We start from the raw sequence: 26,948 nt of genomic DNA, 5'->3' as shown, positions 1-26,948 counted from the left end.
AGGAGTGAGTCGCTGCCCCGGAGAAGAAGCTCGGACACCCGGCTGATCTCTGACCGCACACCGGCCCATGCGAACCGGACTGTCGGTGTGGAGCAGCACGGCCGGCGGGGAAGAGGAGCCCGTCGTCCGGTCGGAAAGCCCCGGGACGCGAAGAGTTAAGACCCCGACACCCCAACTGTTTCTCCGAGGAGGAGCTAGCAGGCTAACAGGCTACATCCACCGGGAGCCGGAGCATGGGGAGCCCGGGAGAGCTCGCCTGACAGAGCCGATCTGCTGCCCCCCCTCCCCCGGGGGACGCCACCGTGGCTGTGGACGGATCCGAGCCGAGAGGGAATGACACCCGGAGACCGATAAGCGAGTTGCTCCAGAGAGAAGTCCCAGTCCCAGGTTTGTCTCCCACTTTGTCTCCCACTTTGTTTCCCCCTCCGCCGGGTCCGAGGTGAACTCCAGCCCCGGGAACCCGAGAGTCCCCCGGCTCCTCGCTTCGTGCAAAACCAGTTCAAACCAAGGGACTGGGAAACGAGGCTGTTTCTCTCTCTGGTTCCCATTCAGCACCGGTGTCAGAGCAGGTTCCACACATGTGATGCATCAACAACACAAAGAGTTGTTAACATCAACACAACTCGTATCAGATTTCCCCTCGTCCTCTGAACTGGGGACAGGAAGCGTTTTGTTACCACACGTATTGCTCTTGGTGCTGGTGGTGTCATTTTTCTGCAGATCTCCAAACGATCAAGTGTAAGTGTTACAATCGGTTTGCAGTGAATCTGATCTCCTCCGTGCATTAGACACAACATGAGCCATAAGATACAATTCAACTTTATTGGTTTATTGAAGTTTATTTCCACTACAAGTTGATATAACGCACAGAGCTGCAGTCTGCTGTCCTCGGTGCAGATGTGGATGATGTGTTGCACGGATTTGCATTGTCCCTTCAGCCTCTTTTTACTCTTTGCATGCAGGACATATGCAATTAAAGCAGCAACACTGGTTATAAGATTGTTTTTATTCACCTCAGAGTCAATTCCCATTTGTAAAAATGTTGCTGCAACCTGTTTTCTTTCTCTATTCCCTCCCAATTAGTTGTTTACTCAAAAAAAATAGATACACAACTGCTGTATCCCAACAGGTTTCCACTCGGCCGACCTGATTTGAATTGATTTTCCTTGTATTTTCCCTCCATGAGTAAACACGAGGGTGAGAGATTTTCTTGTGGACAGAAAGACTCGGACTCCAGACTGAGAACGAGGGTAATTCCTGCTAATAGCTCAAATTGAATTGAGATTTCTGTGGATTAATAATAGTGTGTGTGTGTGCAAACCACTGCCCTTATCTTCAAGGGGGAAAATACAGACTCCCAAAACACTCCCGACTGTTTTGGTTCTGATAAAGATTATATTAAGTCGCGAGGAATTTCTCCTGACAATCTAATGAATGAATGCATGTTTTTTTCCCGTAAGACGAGACTAATTACGGAGGCTTTCTGCAAGGTTGGTTTGGCGAGGGAACTGTGAAAATAGACCAGTGCACTTGAGATCTGCTGCTGGTGGTTGATTTGAATGTTTCTCGGCGCTCAGAGGGAGAGTGTTTTTGCAACGGGAGCCTAAAAACCTCCCGCAGGAGCTGAATAATTCCATGTTTGACCTCCAGACCCAGCAAATCAAATGGAGAAAACACAACAGATACAGAACTACATTAGAAGTGACCTCAAATTAAATGATGTCTATCAGGTAATTAATCCTGACCCACATAACTAACCCTGACCCCTATCTGCCTATTCCAAACAGTTTGTTTTGGCAGCCTGTTTAAATCACCTCATCTGCAGCCTCACATCGCCGACGCATTTCGTTTTCGCAAGAACACCGACGTGAGATTCTCGTGCGTCACAACTTTTTTCCAACTTTTCGCTGAGGGCTGCTGTCTCGTGAAAATGCGCAGCTGTTTGAATTAAACAAAAAAAACCGAACCACGCTCTGAGCCGGAGAGAATCCAGAGCCGAGTCGTCCCAGTTCAAGTGTGTCCCTTTCCAAACAGCTGCGGCGCTCTGGCGCAGAAGCAGATATCATTGATATTTCTCATTAAAAATCTCAGGCAGTTTGGCGCCCGGGCCGGAGATGAACACACCGACGCTCGTGTGGGGGGGGGGGGATGCCGGCTAATTGGTGTTTATATTCTGAGGACTCTATGTTCCGTGAGGCGTGTCGTTTGTATCTATCCATCACTGTCTGCGTCTGTGCTGTACTCGGGCGGTCCCACTGTGGCTGGATGTTTTTTGTGATCAAACACTATTGACTCCTGCAGTCGATAACCTTGACAACAGTAGTTCCTCTCTCCAGCGAGAGCCACTCATTGCAATGGAAAAGGGTGAGGGAGGGAGAGAGGGAGGGAGGGTCAGAGGAGGCTTTTTCCGATCTTTTGAGTAAGGCTTCGTGGTAATGCCGGCACCGGTCTCCGGAGAGGGGGAGATGCGTTCATGTGTGTGTGTCTGTCTGTGTGTGTGTGTTTGTGTGTCTCCATTCAGAGATGGAGAACTGCCTACTCTGTATTCAAGTGATCTCTTTCCATTCATTTCCATCACAAGAGCAATAACCCCGAGTCTCTCTCACCTTGCAGTCCATTAGCTGTACATTTGTTGTATCTCTTTTTCTCGCTCTCTCCTCCACTTCCTCCTCCCGCACTGTATTCCCGTCCTTCCTCTCTGCCACACTTCCTTCTGCATTTCCAGTGGAATTAATCAGGCGTGTTCATGTGTGTGGCTTGACTTCATTATATCATAATGAAGTTTAGCCTCAGGTGCATTGAAGGAAATGGGTGAGCCCGGGAGTAGCCTTGCACTCGTTCACCATTATCTCAACCCCGGCTTTTTTTTATTTTGCACAATGAGCTGAAGGAAAGATAATTCGAGGAGGAAATTTCTTTTTTTTTCAACCTCCCATTTTCTTATCTGGATTACTCTGTCAAAATCTAAGTTTAATAAAGCTTGTAATTTTGGAATATTACAATGTCATCTCCATCAGTTTCGACCTTTTGTCATTCTGTTTTAAGCCGACACTGGGGCCTTTTGCTTCATCTTGCGCCTTTTCTGTCCCGGTAATGAGCCATTTTGCGGCTCTTAACATCTGCCAAACTTGGAACATTTTGAATGCAAGACTCATCTCCCATGCATGAGGAGTCAGGCATCCTTTGATTTGCCCTCCTTTTCTTTGCCTCCCTTTTCGGAAACGCTCACCCTCCGTGTACTTTGTAGGCCGAGAACGCCGGGAAAAACTTTCCTAGCCCACTTTTGGCAAGCGGCCGTGCACGATGAGAGGTAATTTGGTGCTCGTTCCAAACAACCTCCCCTCTTGGTATTGTGCATCCCTCCTTCTTCCCGAGCGCGGAGGGAGCAGAGGCACCGTGGGGAGGGAATGGAGGAGGAGGGGAGCTAATTTAAAACACACTTTTTTCCTCTCTGGGCACAATGAGGTTTGTTCAAAAGAAAACACAGCCTTAAATTTCACTGCCCGTCTATTCCGGTGGGTAACATCTGCGTTGGAATACAAAGCGTCTGGCTTTAATTTGGAGCGAAAGTGAACTTTACCCTTGTCGAGAATCCGAGTATAGGCAACCTTGCTGTAGAGGCCTATGCGGTCCGCCCTCGCCATCGCATGTCACGCTTCATATCCCTCCCAGCGATGGGCGGGGGGGGCATGCAGCAGGAGAGAAAGTGAGGCAGACAAATGAATGGTTCTGCAGGTGCAAAACTTCACAAGGAGCAGTCTGGTGGGGTAATTACAAAATTATAACTAACTGTGCCATCCTTCCATTAACGCTGAATGTTTTGGTCTCATTCACACCGTTACCGTGCGTGTAAAAGCAGCAGCCGGCGATATAAACTAACCTCGGAGCATTTCACTTCTCAAGCCCCTCGGCTCCTTTGCTCAACAAATGTACAGGATCAAGGATAAGCCACCGCTGCCACATTTGTGCGTCTCCCTCACACGTGAGCATTTAACACCTGGGTTGTCGCTCATTAACAGAAATTAATTGCCAGGTGGAGCTTACCCTTTTCACTCCGGCAGTCGGCGAAGTCATTGGCACAGTGCACCGAACGCTCCACAGGCATTTGGGGCCTAACTCCATGGACGAGTAAGGAGCTTGGTATCCTGCCGGTGTCAGCCTCCAGCTCATGCATCTCATTATCCCGTGCTGTCAGGGTCTTTTCGCAGGGTCTTTGCTCCAGCTTTACTGTTGCTCTCCCTCCACTTTTCTCTCAGGGATGAGGGGGTGAACATCTCTTTTCCGTGGGCACCTGACTGAGGTTATGTTTCATCCTCTCTGAGCCCTCCGCTGATCCTAGGCAAATCTCTTATCTGCTCCCAAGATCTCGCAGCCAGGGCTGCGCCGTGACTGCCTGTGTCGGATGCTAAATGGCACTTGAGTCGAAATCGTGGGGCTACAGGATATTCTGCTTCTTTTTTTTTCCTCAAGCAGTCGGTTCATCCTGTTCCCTGTAGTAGGAGGTAGGGTTGCAAAGTGGCGGAAAGTTTCCGATCTCATGTGTGGAGACATTTCGACCCATCCAATGTAGAAGGAAAGGCTGTGTACATTTGCAATTACTGTGCAAAGACCTATGTGAAGAATGACACAACGATGCAGAAGCATATAGTCAAGTGCCCAAAGTTTCCTCAGGGCTCAAATCAGCCTATGACAAAACAAAATGTTTATATTTATGTCTGTATATGACAAGGTAAATACAGTTAGTATAAATTACCTACAACATTTCCTGTATATTCCCGTTAATTCCCATGGAAAGTTTCCAACTTTGAATATTCCCGGAATTTTGCAACCCTCGAGGCAAACTTTATTTTGACTGAAGTTGTTGTTTTGGGGAGTTTGTCACACACACTGTTCCATCTTTCCTTTCCAATTCAGTACAACTATGTTGTGGAATTTGAATATCTTTTCTAGACGCTGTTAGAATATTGTGTCGGCCTTTTAGTTCGTTCTGAATGGAGAGAGGTTAATTTATCAGACTGGAGGCAAGTCAACCTGATGTGCAGCAGCTTCTTTACTTCAATGTGGGCTTGAAGTCATAATACAATTCAAAACATCTCTCCTAAAAGATGACTTTCTATGGCTTAAAATGACTTTCGTTGTGCTTCATTTTAAAAGTAAAATCTATAAATAATCCTCGAGCCACGTCTTGGAAATTGGTGACATTATTATTATTGAGTTTTACAGTAGCTATTGGATTTAATACCGAGTTTTAAATGTTTTAAAGATTGCCTCCATTTAAAAGCCGTAAAAGGAACCCTACTACTCCCATTATCCCAAACTTGTTTTGGTGCGAAGAAAATCATACGCTCGCTGTTGAGTTGATTTTAGATTTTGTGGCGAGAAGAGAAAAATGTATGAATCATGTCAACAGCTGTGTGTAGCTTCCCCTATTTGGATATGGTCTATTTTTACATTACTGATATTTGGCGTGATCTGCTTGAGGTATATTCAGACAGAGGTGTGAGGTAAGAACCAGTGTATCCAGCTTTCTTATCTGACACCCCACAGCTGCACGTCACCCCCCCCCACCACCACCACCACCACCACCACAACCGCAGCTCTCTCGGCTGCCGGCGGCTCCTCCAAATCTCAGCCGCTTTTTCGATCTGAAAGAAAAACGCAAGGAACCCATCGACACGCGCGCTAATCACACTAGTGTGCCTGCTCGTTAGCCATGCCCTCTCAAGTCAGCTTTCCTAATAGGCATGTCCTAATGAGCTCTAATTGAGGATGGCTAATTTGCATGGCCTGAGTCGGTCTTTCTTAGAGCGACTTAAAAGATTCATTTCCAAAAAGCCGATTGGGTGGGCTAACATGGCTTCATCACAGGGCGGACTACGGGGGGGGGGCTTTTTCCGAGAGCATTGTGCTCGTACTGCGAGCCCAGATTGTGGTCTCTCTCTCTCTTCTCCTGCTCAGTTCTTCCTCCTTCACTCCTGATGTCGATATGCCCTAATGGAGGTATTCACAGAACCCCCCCCCCCCCCCTCCATCTCAACCACAAATTCTGTTTTAGTGACACCATCCATTTTCAGAGAATCAACTTCAGAGCATGATTAGAACGAAGCAGGGCCGCTCTGATCAAAGGTTAATCTACACAGCGTTACTCCCTCCACAATGAAACGTGTGATTCCTCCATTTTTTAAAGTGAGAAGCTGGAATAAGGAAAACAAAAAAAATCAAGACTTCTGAGCTGTCGAGTAACGCAGATGCCGAGTGATTTGCTGTGCATGGGAGGAAACGTGATGGATACCTCTGTGGCTGCTGACGGGTAGTCCACTGAGGAATCATCCTCGGAGCACATCACACTTTATTTATACTAGGAGAGGACGTTGTACATTTCCTCCTAATTTGATCACTGACACTATATTTTCCCCCTTTAACGTACTTGTTATTTATCGTCCAGTGTTTCGGGAGTGTACAAAAAAATTCTCAAACAGGCACTGGCAGGTTTTATTGCATTGGCTGTGGGCCATCTCATTTCAGCTCAGAAAGTAATGAAATCTCTCAAATGACCCGAGCAATTCAAATTTGTGAGACCATTCCATATGCCAGAGAAAGTGCTGTTTTGTTTTATTGAAGGTATCTGGTGTTAGGACGCAGGGTTTGAGGTTGCAGCCCCAGCAGAAGAGAAATGGAACCTTTCATTCACTTAATCATGGCCAATTGCAAAGTGTTTATAAAATGTTGTTTGCTTTATATGCCCTGATGTAATATGTTCTCCCCTCTCGCTTCTTGATTTTAGGCCTGCTGGCTCGAGGTTGCACAAAATAACCAAGAAGGGAGAACATGACTCACTGGCCTCTACCAGAGACCGGCACGGGGCAGATGTGCCAACCCCGCCCCCGCTTGCTGCTTTAGAAGCCCCCCCCGGTGAGCCATGACGGAGAGGCATCGAGGTTAACTCTCGGACAATCGTCTCAATACCTCTCCTTCTCCCTGCCCCTCAAGACCCCCCCCTGCTTCTAGCCCTTCCCCATCATGCTGCGATTCCTGCCCCTCAAACTTGGTCGCCTGTACCGCTGTCTGAAGCTCCTGTTTGTGGTGGGGCTGTTTGTCGTACTGTTGATGAACACACACAACCTGTTCGCCTCCTTCCAGAAGAACGAGTTGACTGACCGCCGCTTCATCAACCTCAACAAGTGTCCCGCCTGCTTTGGCACCAGCTGGTGCCGCAAGTTCATGAACGGTCAGGTCTCCTTCGAGACCTGGGGTCGCCTGCGATTCTTAGACGTATTCAACGTCAAGAACGTGTACTTTGCACAGTACGGTGAGCCCAGAGAGGGAACCCGCCGGGTGGTGCTCAAACGTCTCGGCTCCAACCAGGAGCTGGCCGAGATAGACCAGAAAATCTGCAAGAGGGCCACAGGCAGGCCGCGCTGTGACCTCATCCAGGCCATGTATAAGACTGAGTTTGCCCGGATCAACGGCGATGTCCGCCTGCTCACTCCCGAGGTGGTGGAGGGCTGGTCCGACCTGGTGCACTGCCCCTCTCAGAGGCTGCTGGACCGGGTGGTCCGCCGGTACGCCGAGACCAAAGACTCAGGCAGCTTCTTGCTCAAGAACCTCAAGGACACGGAGAGAATGCAGCTGCTCATGACGTTGGCGTTCAACCCGGAACCACTCGTACTACAGGTACTGCCTGTTTGAACTTTCTTGAGAGCATTTTCAAAGCTATGTGTTTTTGATGTATTTTGTTTACCATTTCAACTGTTCCCATTCACTCTAGTATCTTTTGCACAACACCAGCACTAATAGTGAATTGGTCCGAGCACGCTAAAGAAAGATCTTTCTGTGTGATGGCTGCTCGCTTTATTTACCACATATCTTCAGATTTATCAGAGCAGCTTAACCTGCAGGTGATAAATCGGCAGCACAGGGAGGTGGAGGGAGGAGATGACTGATAGTGGCAGATATCTTTTTGGTTCGTTCAACGTCTCTGTGTTATCATATCCCAAATATTATTGAGTGAATTGACATTTAACATTTGTCTCCGGCGATGTTTTAGTCTATTTACTGCAGTGACTGAGTGCTGCTGTAAACACAACTTATTAAAAGTGATAAGAAGAACCTATAGAAGTCCCTATAAAGAACCAGATAGGGTGCACTGTACTGATCAGAGAGACATAACAATATGTGGCTATCCCCTGGTGGGAGAATCCTTGGTGCAACACTGCTGCAACCTCAACACAAGCCCTCGAGAAATGTAGGGAAAATCATACATTCACACACTCAGCATGTGAACATTTGACTTAACAGTGGGATCCCATGGTGCAGGGGCCATTTGGCCGATCCGATATAGCCCCAGATAGCCGTCAGCTGCCCTCAAGAGTAATTGGTGTCAATTTGGTGGTGTCTGTGAGGTTGAATTAGCTAGTGCGAAGGATGTGGAAGGCAAGGAACTGTAAACGCACACTCCAATATTTCTTTATTTATCTGAAGTCATATGTTATCGGAATTGCAGATTTTTACTTTTACCGTTGAAAGCCTTCAGAGGTAAAGTGTCTGGAATAACGTCGCTACAAAGGAGAGAAGAGCATCGGTACAAAGCAAGCTAGGGTGTAGGCCCATAAACCCCCCCCCCCCCCAGTAAATTACAGGGTGGGGAATCCTCCTTTTCCTTCCTCCTTTCAAAGATCTGAGATGAACCATTACACCCTCCCTAAACTCCAGGCTACATGGAGACCACGCTCCCGCTATCTGGAGCACCAACATTCCTCCATGCTTAGAATAGAGAAGGGCTTAAGAGCGGTGGCCTACCGAAAGATGAGAGATCTTGGCTGGCGGCAATATCTGCATATTTCACACTATATGTAGGGCAATTGTGAATTATTAAGTGATGCATCTGTAAGCGATCCAAGTTGTTTTTAATTTTGATATAAGTCTGTGTCCGGTGGATTCTCGTCGCTCTGTGGGCGACAGCGATCTTTTTACAAGGCGCCCAAAATCCAGCTTTTTTTTTTAGGGTTTTGAAAATACCGCGACTCACTGGATATATATCAACCCATCTCCATTCTGTCACCCTGCATGCCAGAGCTGTATATCATATAAGCACCATCAACTTCCCCTTTCCCTCACTGATTTACAAAGCAGCCAATCAATTTCAATTTCAAATCCGGCATTGACCGCGTCTCGTGAGGGAGACAGAACAACAATGGTCCTGGCCCATGTAGAGATCCAATAACTTACTCTGACCTCTAACCTCCCCCCCACACACGCAGACACGCACAGGGTCGGACACCTCCAGGCATTCCAGAGGACAAAAGGCAAGATCAGCCTTTTAGTTTGGGCAATCTATAAAATCTGATTAGCCCGCCCTTCCCCCCCCGTCCTCCCTTTTCTCCTCCTTTCTTTCTCATTGCGTCTTTCCTCTGTCTGTGTCACCCATCCCTACTTCTCTGTGTACGCTCCACAAACCGGGCCAGATAATTCCATCAGTGTTTTTTAATGCCATTATGCCCCAGTTGAGAAGCTTGGTGAATCACTCCCCCTACCCTCCCACCCCTCCCACCCCCCCGTCCCTTATCTACGCGTACATGACGCACACAAACACGTCGTGTGCACACATTGTCCACAGCTCTCCTCACCCCGCTCCCTTGCATGTTTACAGAGAATCATGAATTGTTGATCTCATCCTGAACTTATGACCTGTGGGCATTAGAAGGAACTGTAGGGTCTGTGTTTGTATATGTGTGTGTGTGTGTGTGTGTCTACTGGGCTGGGGATAACAGATGGTGAACACGGATTGTGGGGGGATGGATCATGTACAAAGAAATGTGCTAGACATCTTAGAGAATCACGGATCCTGAGGGTCTTGACAGTTTCGTCAGCATCACTGGACTCTTGAAAATTGAGGAAAGAAATTTGCAGCGAGGCTGAGAGGGCCTATGCACAAGGTTGGGCAGCAGTAGACCATAAAGAATTAATGGCGTCCATAGAGACTTAACAGGAGACGTGCTGTACTACAACACCTTGGTCTCCTTTTTTTTCGCCAGAGGTTAGTTCTGCTGTGTGGGGACTGGTTTTAACAAAAGATCCAGAAGTCCTGGCAGGATTATGTCCGGTTATTTAATGAAACCTGATCCGCACTTCTACTCTGTAACTCTGGCTTCTAGTCAGGCCTGTAGCGACGCTGGAATTTGCGTGGTTGTAGTCAAACATCCCCGGTAAGTTCGAGAGGCCATCGCTCAGTGTGTAATTTAAATGTTCTATATTTAGTGTCAATGATTCCTACTGTCAGTCGTCGCCAGAGTGATGGTTTAGCTCCCCCCCCCCCCCCCCCCGTTTCTCCCCTCTACAGTTAAATATGTGAATAGCGTTTCTGCTGTGCGCTCACTAAGCTGCACTCTCTCTCAGAATGGTTTCTGTTTCTAGTCTTTTGAAGCCACAGGCAGTAAATCGGCCCTGTTTCACTGTGAGAAACCAGACCCTCTTTGTCAGTGGGAAACAATCTGCTGTGTTGTTTCGGCTCCGGCCAACAATGTGTTTTCTGTGTGCTCTGCGCACAACAAGCATGCATACACTCACACACACAACACTCCCACTCCTCCGTCACGTGGAAGACAATTTGGCTTTGGGGAATGAATATTTTTGGATGACAAAATGACGAAAGCCAAACAAGAAAATCCTTGTGCAGTGGGAGGGACTTAATGCAACTTCATCTGGTTCCGCTCTTGTTTCCTCTGAACCAATGGTGTTTGTCTGGAGGCTGCACAGATACAGGTTCCAGGTACTATGATCAGTCTAGTTGTGTTGAGGGGGTTGTCTCTCTGCCACCAGTAGAAACAAATGTTACATTTTGTGTTGTGTTGTGTACTAGTTTCCCACAGTGTTTAGACCCACAGAAATCCCTAGTTTTATACAAGGTAACGGGATGTTTCATTTTCGTAGCCTTCAAATTGGTGTCATATCCTCTTCACCCATCTCTTTGCACGTCTCTGCTATAACCTCCCGGGCAAATGATGTGTGGTGAAGGAAAAAAAAACTGGCTTGGCTTGATTAAAACTTAAATACAGTTGAACCTGTGTTGCGTCAGGACATTTTTTTGGCAACTCCCATGATCCCTCGCTGCTTCACAAGGTCATCAAACTAGTTTTTTTTTTAGTGTTTTGACTGATAAACCCCTAGTGGTTGAAGTTGCATACTACATGCTTAATGTGACTTTGTTTACATAGAAATTGAGTAATTTATTCTAGTCTCATATTTTCTGTGATCCTTAGCTTCTCTCCTCTGGTGAGATGACACATGGATTTATCAGGTGATGGTTGTGTTTGACGGGAGTACGTCTGGCCCAACCTTAAATTAGTTCATTTAAGCCTAGTCCTCCCTTCCAAATGATTAAGCTTGGGGAGCTAGCCAGGAGCATGTGACTGCACTTGCACCCATTTGGTCCTCATCCCTGTCCTGCTCAGTGAAGCTGAGAATAGGATGCGACAGGCCTGTGGGGTTAACTCAGTCAGCAGTACTCTCATGCCCTCCAGACTCCAATCTGTGCTCTCCCAGACACCCCTCTCCCTCTTTCTAATACCGTCTCCTGCCACCTTGCACGGATCCACCTCCTCATCCAACACCCCGGCTTCACCGGACACGGTGACATACTCGTCCGAGGGCATGAGCGCCTCACACCACGTCTTTTCCCAGAACACAGAAGTCTGACACTGATACAAAATCGGAGAAGAGACAGAACACGGAGATTAGAAATGCATGACCTCATCTCTATTCCTCCAAAGATTTTGTATGGAAAACAAAAGTAAACATTCCCAGTTTCTTTATAAAAACACACCAGTAGCTTGTTTGAATTTGTCTTTTAAATGGGGGTTGATACCTCTTTGGTATGCTATTAGTTTAATGAGGCCCTTCATAATCTATTATGATGCTCATTCACTTCTGGAAGCAAAGCCAAATTCAACAAAATAAATTCACGGGGTTTCCTGGCACAGAATGAGACAAACATAGAAACTCCACCGTGACCAACTGGACCAGCTGTAATTTTGAGTTGGAAAATACATTTAAATTCATCGGGTCAGAAGTAGATGTGCTATCTGCCCACATCAGCTATGAGTCCGGTAATTCTATGACTGTGTAACTGAAATAAAAAAAGTATGATTTCGCATTGGACCATATTTTAAACTAAACAATACAGAGGAAAGACAATTTCCTTTTTTTTACATTCAACCTTATCTGCAAGACAGAAGCAATTGTTTTACAGTGGTGAATAAAATATAAATTGAGTAATGTGGCAAAACCTTTGTAATTGAATGCAGCCCATTAAAGCAGCCCTGCTATTCTGCAGGAAATCTCTTTCAGACTGTCTCAGGGGCTTCACAGGTAGTTTGTTGTAGTGTTTGCTTGCACAAGACAATGAAATATTGAATTTTCTCTGTAGTGGTAAAACATGAGAGATGCACATTTGCACACTTACAAAGCTGCAGTGGTCACAACCCGCCTGCAATCTATTTATATTTGTATATATTTTTAAAATCCCTCTGTTTACTGCATGTTCACGTCTGACAAAGAGTGGACGGAATCTGTGCCGTTTATTTAGTCCGTGCAGCAACGATAAAAAATCTGCAATCTCGTGCTCTGGCTTTCTGGGTCATGCCTCTTTCACAAAGAGGATCAAAGCCTCTTTTGTTTTTTAGTTTTATTTATTTCTTTTCATTTAATCACAGTCACTGCATGCTATCCTGGCTTAAGCGAAAGCCGTCTGTCTTAAAGGCCGGCTCAGTGGCTGAGGTCCACTGGTAAATGCTATTTAAGTTGCTAGTCTGTGATTAGTACCTTTTGTTTTTGGGTCTGGGGGATTGTGGCGCTCTTAGCACATGAGAGTGGAGGATGTGTACGCCGCTTAACCCTGCTTCAAGTGCTCCCAAACCCCCTTTCATTATTCTTATAGGCCTTTGTGTACAGACTGAATCCTGTTAGGATAAGACAGGGAGTTATCTGGGCCCGACTCCCCTCTTTTGGCTGCCCTCCCTGGATGGAGGCCCTAGTGGGAACGGGAGAAGAGGAGGAGGAGGAGGAAGAGGGGAGCAGAGGGTTGTGAGTGTGTGTTGTACAAGCCAGGGCCTTGTGGTGTTTTCCCCCCATTTGAATGAGCCAGACTGCTTGTGTTACCATAATCCCTTTCTCTCTTTCTCCAAAAACACACACGCACCGAAAGCGCACACATGACAGCTGTGTTTGGTTAGGTGAATGCCTGTGGCCGAATCCCCTCCCGTCTTGCTTCCTCCTCCCACCCACCATTTTCTTTTTTTAGATATTTATCCCCCCCCACCCCCCGGACTCCTACTGTTACAGCCTGCACCCCAGCCCACCTTAAGCCATGCCTCCTGAAGATGCAGTTCCGCAGCGCTGGAGAGTCTTAACACCGTTCACAACTCTCCCTGGGCCACTTAAGATTGCCAATATAGATCGGTGACGAGTGGCTCTTTGTTGTGCTGCGTCCTCTCGAGAGGGCTGGGGACTAATGTTAGAGCAAAATATGCTTTTTAGCACAGCAGCTTCCCTGCAGTAGTAAAATCGTAAACTGCATTAAAGCATCAACCACCTAAGTTCTTGTTGGAAAATATGTGGGGTAAGGGAAATACTGGAGCATTCTCCAGTTTTAAACATGTGTACTCTTGCAATTCCATCTTAATCTAATCAAATTCCCCAGTGGTGGTGTAGTTGTTAGAGTCCGTGTCATAGGCCTTCACCTCTTTTCATGTTAGAAGTCTTCTATAGTGTGTGAGATTAGGGTTGCAAAATTCCGGTAATATTCAAAGTGGGAAACTTTCCATGGGAATATACGGGAATTAACGGGAATATATAGGAATTAATGGGAATAAACTGGAAATGTTGTGGGTAATTTATACTAACTGTATTTACCTTGTCATATACAGACATAAATATAAACATTTTGTTTTGTCATAGGCTGATTTGAGCCCTAAGGAAATGTTGGGCACTTGACTATATGCTTCTGCATCTTTGTGTCATTCTTAACATAGGTCTTTGCACAGTATTTGCAAATGTTCACAGCCTTTCCTTCTACATTGGATGGGGTGAAATGTCTCCACACATGAGATAGTGCACGTGACATTGTTCTGTAGAATAAGATGAGAAAAAAGTTTGTAAAAAAACACTAATGCAATGCCAGAGATATAAATAGTTAGCCAAACAATTGGGATTAAAATATTTTACAATTGATGGATAAATGAATGGAAATAGGCTAGATGAACAGATGAACAATCCTCAATCAGCATGCTAATATATTTCCCCAGTAATATCATTGAAACTTACCTGACTAGTCCTGCACTCTACAGCAGGCCTCAATAGCCCTGCTGTAGAGTGAAGGATGCTGGGAGTTATCTGTGCATGTGATGGAAGAATGCACAGTGGAGGGTTGAAACTCAACGTGCAGCGTGTGCTGCATTCCATACATCTTTAAAATAGAGTTTTGAATGATGTTTTTATTGCTCAGCGTTTAATTTGCCTATTATTATTTTTTTTTCAAAATTCCCGAGCTTAACTTCCCATGGAAAGTTTCCGGAAATTTACCGGCAACTTTCCACCACTTTGCAACCCTATGTGAGATACCTAATTCCTCCTTCAAGCTCTAGGTTGGCCTGATGCTGCAGAGAGGTTCAGGTGGAGGGTCAGTGACAGCAGTCTCCCTTCTCACTACACCACCCAGCTGCCCCTCGGATAATTAGCGACTGCTCTGAAATACACAACCCTTGATGTTGGCCTCAAACCCACAGGCCTCAGGTCGGCAGCCAAGTTTCTCTTGGGTGCCTCCCCAGGCCTCGTGGGCGGCAATACCACCTAAACTGAGTCAACACCGCCGCGTATGACTTAATACATTCCTCGTCTTCCAGCAGAGGGGATTTATGAGGTGGCTCTGTACGCGGTGGCTCAGGTTCAGGTCAGCACCGGGTTTCAGCTATCGGCGAAAAGCAAAAGTCTGTCCTCGTAGCCGTGAGCTGCCCTGTCCTGTGCCCTCATCCCTCATCCTGCTCTCATTCTCTCTCTACAGTGCAGAGGCCCACAGAACCCAAAGACCTATCTAACTCATTTCTATCACTGCTTGGCAGAGCTCACCTAATGATGTGTGTGTCTGTGTGTGTGCACTCTCTTCCCCCCTGTGCCACACAACTGTATGTGGTCGGCTTCTCCACCTGACCTCTTGGTTTGGATTTCTCATCCGAGTATTTTTTGACCTCTTACTTTCTTATTGGCTCCGACTCCTCCACACGCGCACACACCCGCAAGCCCAGCAGTCCTATTTAGTTTCAGTCTTCTTCATTCAATGATTTTCCTCTTTCCCAAGACGGCTGCCAGACTGTGACTCTGCACTCTTTGAACTGCACGTCTGGTGAAGAAAGAGGCAGGGCCTTTTCTAAATTCAGATGCATACACTTTGCAGTCTCTAGCCACTCTTCCTTCTCCCTCACAGACGCACTGCTCGGAGAAGGCGTGTCCTGGCTTCTGTGTCGGGAACAGACAGCATCACTATTCTGTATTGCAGGGTTTGGTGGGTGGAAGAAAGTAAAGTGGGGGGGGGGGGAAGCGGGGTTGGTAAGAGAAGCAGCAGCAAGAGACGAGAAACAAGAGAGGAGAGAGGTTGAGCCGTGTGTGCCATGAGGAGAGGAGTTAGCACCGGTTCCCCCGTGGGGCCTGAGCTCTCGCTGCGGACCAACCGACTGGATTTTAAACTTTAAGTGGCCAGCAAAACGCCAGACGGGACCCGCCACACATCCCCCCCCCGCCCCGACCCACAGGGTCAACAGGAGGGCTGCACAGAACAGCGACAGGTTTTTCCAAGTCCAGACCTAAGTGGACTCAGCATAGCCGAGCAGATGTGACTCCCTCTTAACTAGGGTTGCAAAATTCCGGGAATATTCAAAGTTGGAAACTTTCCATGGGAATTAACGGGAATAAATGGGAATATACGGGAATTAACGGGAATAAACTGGAAATGTTGTTGGTAATTTATACTAACTGTATTTACCCTGTCATAACTGACATAAATATAAATATTTTTTTTTGTCATAGGCTGATTTGAGCCCTGAGGAAACTTTGGGCACTTATATGCTATATGCTACTATATGCTTCAGGTCTTTTCACAGTATTTGCAAATGTGCACAGCCTTTCCTTCTACATTGGATGGGGTGAAGTGCCTCAACACATGAGATAGTGCACGTGGCATTGTTCTGTAGAATAAGATGAGAAAAAAGTTTGTTAAAAAACAGTAATGCAATGCCAGAGATATAAATAGTTAGCCAACCAATTGGAATCATCTGTAAACATATTTTAAAATTGATGTATATATGAATGGAAATAGGCTAGATGAACAGATGAACAATCCTCAATCAGCATGATAATATATTTTCCCGAGTAATATCATCGAAACTTACCTGACTAGTCCTGCACACTACAGCAGGCCTCAGTAGCCCTGCTGTAGAGTGAAGGATGCTGGGAGTTATCTGTGCATGTGATGGAAGAATGCACAGTGTAGGGTTAAAACTCAACGTGCAGTGTGTGCTGCATTCCATACATCTTTAAAATAGAGTTTTGAATGATGTTTTTATTGCTCAGCGTTTAATTTGGGTAGTTTTTTTTTTTTTTTCAAAATTCCCGAGCTAAACTTCCCATCGAAAGTTTCCGGAAAGTTTCTGGAAATTAACCGGAAACTTTCCGCCCCTTTGCAACCCTATTCTTAACACTACGCTCTTTTTGATAAACCGGTCGAATATTGTTCATTTCATCAGGACTGAAAAGTAATTTTGGCTTTGGTCGTCGTCCGCCACACTTCCCTCAACTTCACTGTTTGATCCCCAGACTCTCGACGAGTCCTGTCCCAGCTTGTTTGCTATGAAGCGATGGGGTTTTGTCGAGAACTGAAAATGTTGGGAATTTACGCCACACCCCCCCGAGGGCTTTCACAAGCTGTACACATGAAACACTTATGTGGCAAACTACCAATTTCCTTCTAGCTCTAAGTAGACGTGGTGGCAGGATGAAGGCCACTGCTTCCTTTAAATCTTGCGTTTATAAACACAGCTCTGTGAATCCACCATATTTGCCCGTGTGCGCTTCTGTGTATCTATTTGCGTGTTTGATGAACCAGTGTTCTTTGCAGACCAGCCAAGCCAATATCTTGGGAGCTGCTCATGTTTACTCGGCCCCTGAATGGAGGTTGTTATCAGCCCTGGTCACGTTGCATGTTCTCATTCACACACACACACTCTCAGATCCAGTTTCACGCAGACACACACACACACATGCGCACAAAGAGCCTCTTTCCAACCCTCTCTCGCACACACACACGCCCACGCCCTCCCCCGAGTGGCCCAGTAAGAAGGGCATGCCTTTGTCAGCAGATGTCAGGGCGCAGGTGTGTGTTCCTGTGCCTCTCGCTCCATTCGTTTCATCCTCTTCTCCAGAGGCTGCCCGTTTGTCTGTGGCCCTGTTTCATTTCAGCCCTCTCCAATCCACCCCCCCCCCAAGAGGATGCCAGTATGTCTGTTGTATTACAGTGAGGGGAGTGCAAACCACAAACACCCCCTGTCAGTGCTACTCCAGTGCACCAGGCGCAACCTTTGAGAATGGATCAGTCCGACTTGGGCCTGGAAGTCACTGAGGTCTTCTTTAATGAGCAGGATTTGTTTTGGTCTGTTTTCCCCTTTCACTTCCTCACGCCTCCGGAGCCAGCCTCATCATATCTGTAACGCAGCGTGACATTCTCACAAAAGAAAAACAGACAATAGGAGCCTTTGACACTTGGTTTTATAAGTTAAAGGTTTTGCTGAGCAGGAGATAAAAAAGGTTTTTATCTAACGACAGGGAAAAGGAGTCATAAGACCTTTTTTAAAAGCAGTAAAAGTCGCTGGGATGTGTCATTGGAAGTTTTGCACCTTCAGCATTTTTCTATAGCATAACATCATAGGGAAACGACTGGTGGTAAAACTCACTACCTGTGCCGTACACACACACACACACACACACACACAAATACACACTGCCTCCTAAGTCTGCTCAGAGATTGTGCAGTGGATGTAATATTAGACCGGGCCTTCCAATTTATTTCCCCCCCCTCCTGAACGCCTCATTGCGGATGTTAATGACTTCTGCAGAGTAACCATTTAAAGAGTGCTAAGGGAGAATGATTGGTGGGACAGGTGGAGTATTTATCAACCTCCGTAATGGGCGAGTTTGAATCCAATGCTCAGGTGCCCACTTCATGTGCTTGCCTGCACTGTTCGGCAGCTCTCACCTTTAGGATTACTGCATATAAAATTTAAATGAAGGAAGCTCATAAAAAAGAGAAATGGCACCAGAGGTATAAGTCGTCAGGAACCCGATAACTGAGCGAGCGCAATAAGCCTGTCAGCGCCGTGAATGAGCGACATCTATGTTAAGAACCGCGGAAGAGGGCTGCACAGACTTGAAGGCGTTCTCGTAACAGCCGTTGACAGTGTCTGAAAGTAGCCGTAGGGCATTCTTCCTTCTCCTCCCTCCCGTCAGCCCCCCACCCCCCCGTCTGCCGCCGCTCTACATTTGCTCCCATTCAAGCTGCAACCTGACAACAAAGAGAGAGATGTGTTTAGCAGGCAGGTCTTTGCTGGTTTATTCCGTCTGTCCACTGGAGCGGAGAGGTGAAAGACACTCTGTTTGTCTCCTGTGTTTGCCGTCTCCCATCGCATTCTCCCTCCCAACAACACACCACTGGCATGCACTTCCCAGCATCCATCCATCCAGCCGCCCTGCGGGGATGGGAGACGGAGGATGGTGTTTCACAAAGCAGGTTGAGCCGTAACATTGGACAGGCTAACTTTTGTCAACAAGACCGAGAGCCGCTTAGATTTGGAGCAACATAAAGCGATCTGAGGTTTGAATCTGGGTCAAAGGGAAGCGGGCCTAATAGGGATATACCGCCAACTGATCCAGCTCGAACCTAATCTTTCTGCACCAACTTCAAAAATTAGCAAGCCATTTTTCGATATTCAGCCTGTCAAGTCTCTAATCCTAAAATCTCTTATGTGGGAATGCCTGTTAGCTAGCAACATCTCAGAAGTCTGGGATTGTCTCCTTTCCAGCCAGTGCACAGTATGTGGCCGTGCAGTCACCCCATCATTATCTTTTGTTTCTCAGCATCTGCTGGAATTCCTCACTTTTCTGGAGACGCGTCTACTTCCTAAGATTCTTCTTTCTGTCCGGTTTGTTACATTATAAAGTGTAGAGGATGGTTATCAATCCAAGAGTTGTACGGGATGTCATTGCTAAAACTAGGGATACCAGGCACTGACAGACTGGATGCCAGTGGTGCTTTCTAGACAGACTTCTGTCTGGCTCACAATTGATTGGGTTGCCTCAGGGAAATGGGCTCAACCAGGACTGCACTAAATGTAACTTATCATTGTCCTCCTGGTGAATCTCTCTTTCAAGAGATCCACCCTAAGGTATAGCCTCACTCCACCAAAACAGACTTGTAATAGACTGTCTCTCTCTCTCTCTCTCTCTCTCTCTCTCTCTCTCTCTCTCTCTCTCTCTCTCTCTCTCTCTCTGTATCATTATCAAACATCACAGCATCAAGAACTTGATTTTTCATTGGTAAGATTATTCCAAGGGTGTTAGTCCAGTCGCGGACCCCTTAGCCAGGCGCTCTTCTCCTTTTATTTAGAACTGCAATCAGCTTGTTCCATCGTGTACTGTAGCACAGGCGAGATCCATATGCTTTGGCCTTCGGTACACTTAGCAAATTATAGCCTTGTCAAGGGGCGTAATAAAGAAGCTCAAGAGCAGCTTAGTTTGAGGAGTGCCTGCGATAAAAATGCCTCCACACTAGTCGAAGGTGTACTAATGAACCCGCAGATCGCTGCATAGTCATCCGTTCACGTGGACGTCTTTAGCATCTCGATGTGGCGGGAGTCCAGCGATTGTCTTTGAGAAAGAGTGGCTGCAGACTGGAGGCGGGGTTAAATGTATGTTTCTAAATAATTTGTATTTCATTAAAGTTTAAAGGGATTTAGGGCAGCCATGCATATTTAACCCCCCCTCTGCCTTCTCTCTCTCTCGATGGAAATTGAAAGCTGGTGAGGTATTGAGTTACCACAAGCAGTAAAGTAAGACGCGACAGTCATAGTAGTTCACACTTTACCTGCAGTGACCTGGTGCGTTCCCGGCCGTATCTCTGATGCGATTGGCTTTCAGAGAGGGAGGGGCTCCTCGGGCGGCTGTGCAACGGCCCAAGCTGCAATAACTTGGTTAGCCAACACCAGGCTGCAGCTTAAATCGCCCCACTGCTGCATCACAACACATCAGGCCTTCCTGCTAACTGCTGCTACCACAAATCACCTCCCATCAGTTCTCTGGAAGCACCGAGTCTGGCAGGATACATCAGTTCATAGCTGTAGGGCTTCACCACAAACTGGTCTTTTCTTCTATTAAATTGAATCGGTGATACCCTGCCCTTTAGCAGATTTTCAATTGTGTTCAGAATTCTGCATCAAAAACTACCCAAGACTGCACAGGGCCACCTTCTGTTTGGTGTGTGGGATTTTTCGGTTTCTTTTTTTCTTCTCTCTCTCGCAATTAAAGTGATTTGTGTGAAAGATAAACAAATACTTTCTGACACTCTCCAGGTTCTTGCAATTCGTGTTATTTTCTCCCCTGCCTTTCAAAGTCAGTAGGGTATTTCTGTCAGCAACGTCTACACTACACAGCTTGACACCTTTTGTGTGTTTCTAAATCAACAATTTCTGTTCTCATTTGTTTCTCCCTCCCAGAGCTTTCCGTCAGACGAAGGGTGGCCATTCGCCAAGTACCTGGGAGCGTGCGGGCGCATGGTAGCTGTCAACTACGTGGGCGAGGAGCTGTGGAGCTTCTACAACGCGCCCTGGGAGAAGAGGGTCGACTTGGCGCGCCAGCTGATGGACATCGCCGAGCAGCTCACCAACAACGACTTTGAGTTTGCCCTCTACCTGCTCGACGTCAGCTTTGATAACTTCGCGGTCGGCCCACGCGATGGAAAGGTCATCGTGGTCGACGCAGAGAATGTTCTTGTGGCAGACAAAAGGCTGATCAAGCAGAGTGAGTGGCAGCTTCCATCATTTCCTGAACACATGTTTTCTCTGTGTGTGTGTGTGAATGCGTGCAATGTCTAATGCAGCTTTTTTCCCCGAAGTTGCCATCACGATTCATCTTTGTTCTCAAACATGCATCACACCTTTAAACCACCTGTGGCTGTGGGGCTACGTAAGGAGAGAAATGCTGCTCATTTAACATTAACACTTCACTTGTGAGATTAGAGCTTCTCTAAAACTGTAAAAGGTGATAATTAACCATTAATTCCATTCATATTATGACGCACAAAGCAGCGGTGGTTCTTCCTTTCCATCGTTCAAAGTGTGTCACAGATTTTTGCAGCGCGTGATTCAACCGTTGACCACAGCTTCGATTCTCCAGAAAACACTTTATGTGAACCACATCAACTGTAGCTGATGAGGAGGGGCCGGGGGTTTGAGGAGAGGCCTCGGGGGACAGACGGCTGTGGGCAGATCTGCACATGCTTGAAGCCTCCTCTCTTCTAAGAATACACTCCTCCAGCGTCCCGTCTGCCTTTAACATACAAGCGTCCCCATCAAAGCAAAGATCGCTGGGATAACGAGCCATCTCCACTGCCCTAGTTTATTATTTTTTGCCTCTCAGAATAAACCTCATAACAAGAATAGAGAGAGCTACACATCACACTTTCTCTGTCCCACCCCGGCGTACCCCTTCCTGGGTTTACTTCAGAGAGACGGGTGACCACCCAGTGGGGTCTCTTAGATCTGTCCTTTCTTGTGGAAATCCCAATTAAGTGGTGATCAGTTGTCGCGAGGTGTTGAGGTTCCACTCGTGTTTGGCGTTAAAACAACAGTAATTACTGCAATATGATTCTCTTTAATAGCAATGTGACAAAAAATACGTGTCCTTCCAGTTGAGGGAATAGCACTTAATTTCAAATGTTCCAGCTCAGATTTAAAAACAACAATTACTGTCTGGTCAGGAGCAAAATTCTAATAACATGATGAAACGTGGCTATTTTCATCAGTATAACGTTGTTGCTCACATCATCTGACATTTGATTTTACCTCTGGGCCTCGTGCCGGATATGAACCGTCTGCACCTGTCTATGTGAAACAGTGTTTGTGTACGTTTATTGGTTTGAGGGAAAGTATGGTAATGTATTCATCCTTGGATAAAGTAACATTTTTGCCCAATTACAAGATTTCCTATACCTGAGAATTGCAAAAAGCTATTCCACATGTCTTCACTCCACTATGCCCTGGAGCTCTTTCCCTGGAGTTTGTACTTTATTTCTTGTGGGATTGTTGTGTTTGTGTGCCCGGCTCCGAAATGTGTATATTTACCTTATTGCCGGTAGCTGCAATTTTCCGCCCTGTCACGCTGGCCCTTTGCAAGTCCTACAGCACAATCCAGGTTGAGACTCCCTTTGTCTGGCCCGACACATTTAGAGCTTGACAACTCAAGCTGCTTACCGTGGCCATTCAGAGTTTAAGCCTCTGGAATGTTTATGTGCTCCCTGTGCGTTTGTGGGCTTTGCTTTGTTTGTTTGTGCGCCACGGAGTCGCTGGAAGAAGAGGGTTTGACGGCGGTAATGAGTATTACGAGGCCGCGGCCACGTGTCGGACTGCGGGAGGAAACCGGCGCGGTAACCTCGCACGGCTCCACGAGCGCCGAGAGTCCAACCCCTCTGCAATTAGAGCACGAGTTTTGGAAAAAGCGAGTTCAAGTGTGTGGCGCAAATCTCATCAGTCTAAACTGAGGCCAATTGATTTGCTGATCAAACGCACAGAGAGCCGCGCATCACTCCCCCCCCCTTTCATCGCTGGCATCCATATTGATGCGGTGGGTTTGCGGCGAGATGAAACGCACGGCACGTTGAAGTCGCGCCGTGCGCCCGTGTGTTTGCACAGTCCAGTGGTGCGGAAGGAGCCATTCCCCATCATTGAGTTTATGGCGTTTCAGAATGGTTTCAACCCTAGTGGTTTCTGAAAACACATGCTGTATAATGTAACACACACACACACTTCATTCACGCTCATTCTTTTCTCTCCCGGACACGATCGCTCGCTCACTGAGAGACACGCGCACACACACACACAGACACACAAATGCAGCAGCACTTAAAACATTCACACACTTGTCTTTCTCTCACATTCAATAATGCACCCTTAGCGCAGGCAGGCATTGGGAAAACCAGCTCGTACTCCTGAATGCCACCAGTAAGGCCACGCTAACAAGGATTTCAGGCCCAATGACCCGTCTCAAGTGCGGAGCCGGGAAGGCAGAGGAGTGAGGTGAATGTTTACAAGTCCGACTCCAGATACGCAGGAAACAAAGGAGGCTTGTTACTCATCACTCTCCCAATTATTTCTTGTCGAATCAACTGAGACCTCCCGATTCACCTCCTGGTATTCGCTTAATTTGAGTGTCTTCGTTAATTTCGGAGATGTGGAGGCTTATAACGAGGCGTCATGGCACAAATAAACAATGTTGCTGATAAAAAGTCTTTTGAACTATTCACCATGGACTAGTGAATCATTTGTCAGACATGCACCTCGTTGCTTAGAAAGAACTATAGGACGAGGATTTAATACCACAGATAAAAAACGGTCCGATGTGGTTAGGTATGAAAATATAGTGGGATCCAAATTAGAAAGGATTTTTCAAATGTGGTTTTCAGCAAGTCATAACCTGGCAAATATGCAGCTACAGGACCAAACCATTTCAGAATTTAAACCACAATCCCTCTTTTTAAAGCCTCTATGTCTCAGACAATAAATAAAAGATTCAAACTGAAAAATTACACACCTTTTTGAAGGATTTTAGTTGTAAAGAATATGAATCAAATTGAACATTGTCAGTCCCTTTGGCAAGTAATTACCCTGAATTGAAAAGGATTTAGTTTGTTACAGTCAGACCTGCAATGAGAACAGGGCAGAGATACAGGAAGACAGACCTCCGTCTTCTCTTAGCTTTTGAGTTTCAGTCAGTGTTATTGTTTGCTTTGCACCTCTTCGTCCTTGACTTTGAACCTCCTCCTCCTCCCTCCTCTTCTGCTTGCCTTCTGTAAGTGTGCATGTGTGGGGGGTGTGTGGTAGTCGGACAGTCTCCTGATGCCACCTGTCAATCAGCTCTGAGGCGTGATGCATGGCCGGCCGCGAAACATTAATTGCTTTGGCATCACTTCACTGCTTTATGTGCGTATATGTGTATGCATGCAGGCGTGTGCGAGCTCGTGGAATGCATGCTCCGGCGGATCCATCTTCATCACCTGCTCTGATTGAGGTTGATATGGCCCCTCCTCTTCGGGGGGGCCACAGGGGCCCCTTGCTAACAGGGCAGCGCTGGATGTTTGATTGAGTTGTTCTGATGAGCCAGAGGAGAAGTGCATTACAACGCTGATACACTGATTATGCGTTCGCATCCTCTGGGTCCGCCCCCTCCCCCCTCCCAACAATGTTATTGATCTGCTTTTTAATGCACAAACCAATAGCTCTCTCTCATCATGCAGGTTATTTTCTTGGCTCCCTGCTTTACTCTGCACAAGCTTCTAAAGAGGGAGAAAAAAAATGAGCTGAAGAAAGACTTTTATTTGCTCAATAAATCTGGAAAGTGGTTCATTTCTTTCAAACGTTATTGTAGATGACTTATTTGGCTTTGTGCTTTTAAAAAGAGTTTCCTGTGGAGGGGGCAGCGGGATGGAGGCAGCGAAACGCTTTGGTCCTAAAAGCCTCTGGTCAGGCTGATTTCTCGAGTAGTAATTTGCAATGAAAATGCGGGGGAAGCTATTATTCCCCCGGGTGGGGGTGCAGTCATTCAGTGGATTGTAATCACTACAAATCAGCTTAGATTCAAATCTTATTACACAAAACGGAAGGCATCAACCTGTGAACTGCAGGTTGGTTTGAACTCCTACGCTGTTGACAGAAAGTTGTTGAATACCTGTTAAAGACTTTTTTTGTTTGAATGATTTCCCCCCCGAGTTTAAAGACCTGTTCACTCGATGGAGGCTGTAAAACACCAGCTAGTGACTCAAATGCTTTTTATATATTTGAAATGAATATTATGCCTCTACGACCATCAATATTATTGAGTTATTTTTATGATCAGTATTAGGGTTGCAAAATTCCGGGAATATTCAAAGTTGGAAACTTTCCGTGGGAATTAACGGGAATATACGGGAATTAAAGGGAATAAACTGGAAATGTTTTGGATAATTTATACTAACTGTATTTGCCTTGTCATATACAGACATAAATATAAACATTTTGTTGTGTCATAGGCTGATTTGAGCCCTGAGGAAACTTTGGGCACTTGACTTTATGCTTCTGTATCGTTGTGTCATTCTTAACATAGGTCTTTGCACAGTATTTGCAAATGTACACAGCCTTTCCTTCTACATTGGATGGGGTGAAATGTCTCCACACATGAGAGAGTGCACGTGGCATTGTTCTGTAGAATAAGATGAGAAAAAAGTTTGTAAAAAAACACTAATGCAATACCAGAGATATAAATAGTTAGCCAAACAATTGGAATCGTCTGTAAAAATATTTTACAATTGATGGATAGATGAATGGAAATAGGCTAGATGAACAGATGAACAATCCTCCATCAGCATGCTAATATATTTTCCCAGTAATATCATCAAAACTTACCTGACTAGTCCTGCACACTACAGCAGGCCTCAGTTTCCCATGGAAAGTTTCCGGAAATTTACCGGAAACTTTCCGCCCCTTTGCAACCCTAATCAGTAAGTATATTTATTGCTGTGTGTTCATGTCAGTGTCTCTTCTCTTGCAGACAAGCCGGAGAACTATGACGTGTGGTACGAGAGCCGCTTCGAGGAGTGCGACCGGGAGGCCTGCCTGTCCTTCTCCAAGGAATCCCTCTGCTCCCGGGTCACTGTGGACCACAACTACTATGCCGTCTGCCAGAACCTGCTGTCGCGGTACGCTACGTGGCGGGGCACCACCGGGGGCCTCCTCCACGACCCCCCCGCCCACATAGCCAAAGATGGACAACTCGAGACTCTGCTGGACGAGTGCACCAAACCCAAAAAGCGCTACGGCCGCTTCCAGGCGGCCAAGGAACTGCGCGAATACCTCACACAGCTAGCTGCTGGCTCCGCCTCTGCGACCGCCAGGTAATGAATGGAGTTGGCGTCAGCCCGAAAGCACTGAGAGACTGGATTCCTTTAGACTCTTGATCTCCAGACTCTTTGAGATCCTGGTTCTTGTACATGATGTCATTTGCTCCCCTTTGTGCACCGGAGCAGGAAGCTGTTGGAGGTCGTGCGTCAGGAAGTGTGAGAATCCAACTTCAAAGCAGATTTGTTAAAGCTCGAGCTTTTTAACCGACTTTGCTCCTGTGTGAACGAGCGGCGAGGCACTAAGAGATTCTGCTTAGAACCAGGATAGAGAGGGGGATAGAGGTGACTGCTCCTCTACCGGGGTGGGCCTGCCATGTCTCCGGGGTGGGGTTGGAGTGACAGAGGGCTGTGACACATCCCCTGAACGCATCCTTCACCGGACCCAGGCTAACGCAAAGCAGAGCGTCCCAGCGACAGCAGCAGCAGCAACATCACACGGCCATGACAGCATCTATTCAGAATTGTTGTTGTTTCATACCACTGAAACTTAACACCTGTTTCATGTTGCCCCCAGGATCTCTCTCTCTCTCTTTTATTTTTTTATTTTATTATTTTTCAGGGGCTGAATCTAAGCAGATTGGTACATTTCCATTTTTGCTGTGCCACGGCTTTTCTTTCCTCTGTAGCATGACTGCAGGGAAGGTGGAGGTAGCATGAATCTCCCGCTGTCAGGCAGCAGGGAAGGCCGAGCTACTGCAGGTAGAGCGGA

General features: G+C 46.6%; 1 protein-coding gene across 1 annotated transcript; it reads left to right on the top strand.

Annotated features, from left to right (window-relative positions):
• dipk2ab (divergent protein kinase domain 2Ab) lies at window positions 1–26,948 on the top strand. The gene is made up of 4 exons (XM_061093855.1): window positions 1–387; window positions 6,785–7,674; window positions 20,808–21,111; window positions 25,891–26,948. The coding sequence occupies exons 2-4, from the start codon at window positions 7,021–7,023 to the stop codon at window positions 26,235–26,237; spliced, it is 1,305 nt and encodes a 434-aa protein (XP_060949838.1). The 5' UTR covers window positions 1–387; window positions 6,785–7,020; the 3' UTR covers window positions 26,238–26,948.

This window comes from Limanda limanda, chromosome 20, assembly GCF_963576545.1.
Source record: "Limanda limanda chromosome 20, fLimLim1.1, whole genome shotgun sequence".
In the NCBI taxonomy this organism is placed as follows: Eukaryota; Metazoa; Chordata; class Actinopteri; order Pleuronectiformes; family Pleuronectidae; genus Limanda; species Limanda limanda.
This window is presented reverse-complemented; position numbering and strand designations above follow the sequence as displayed.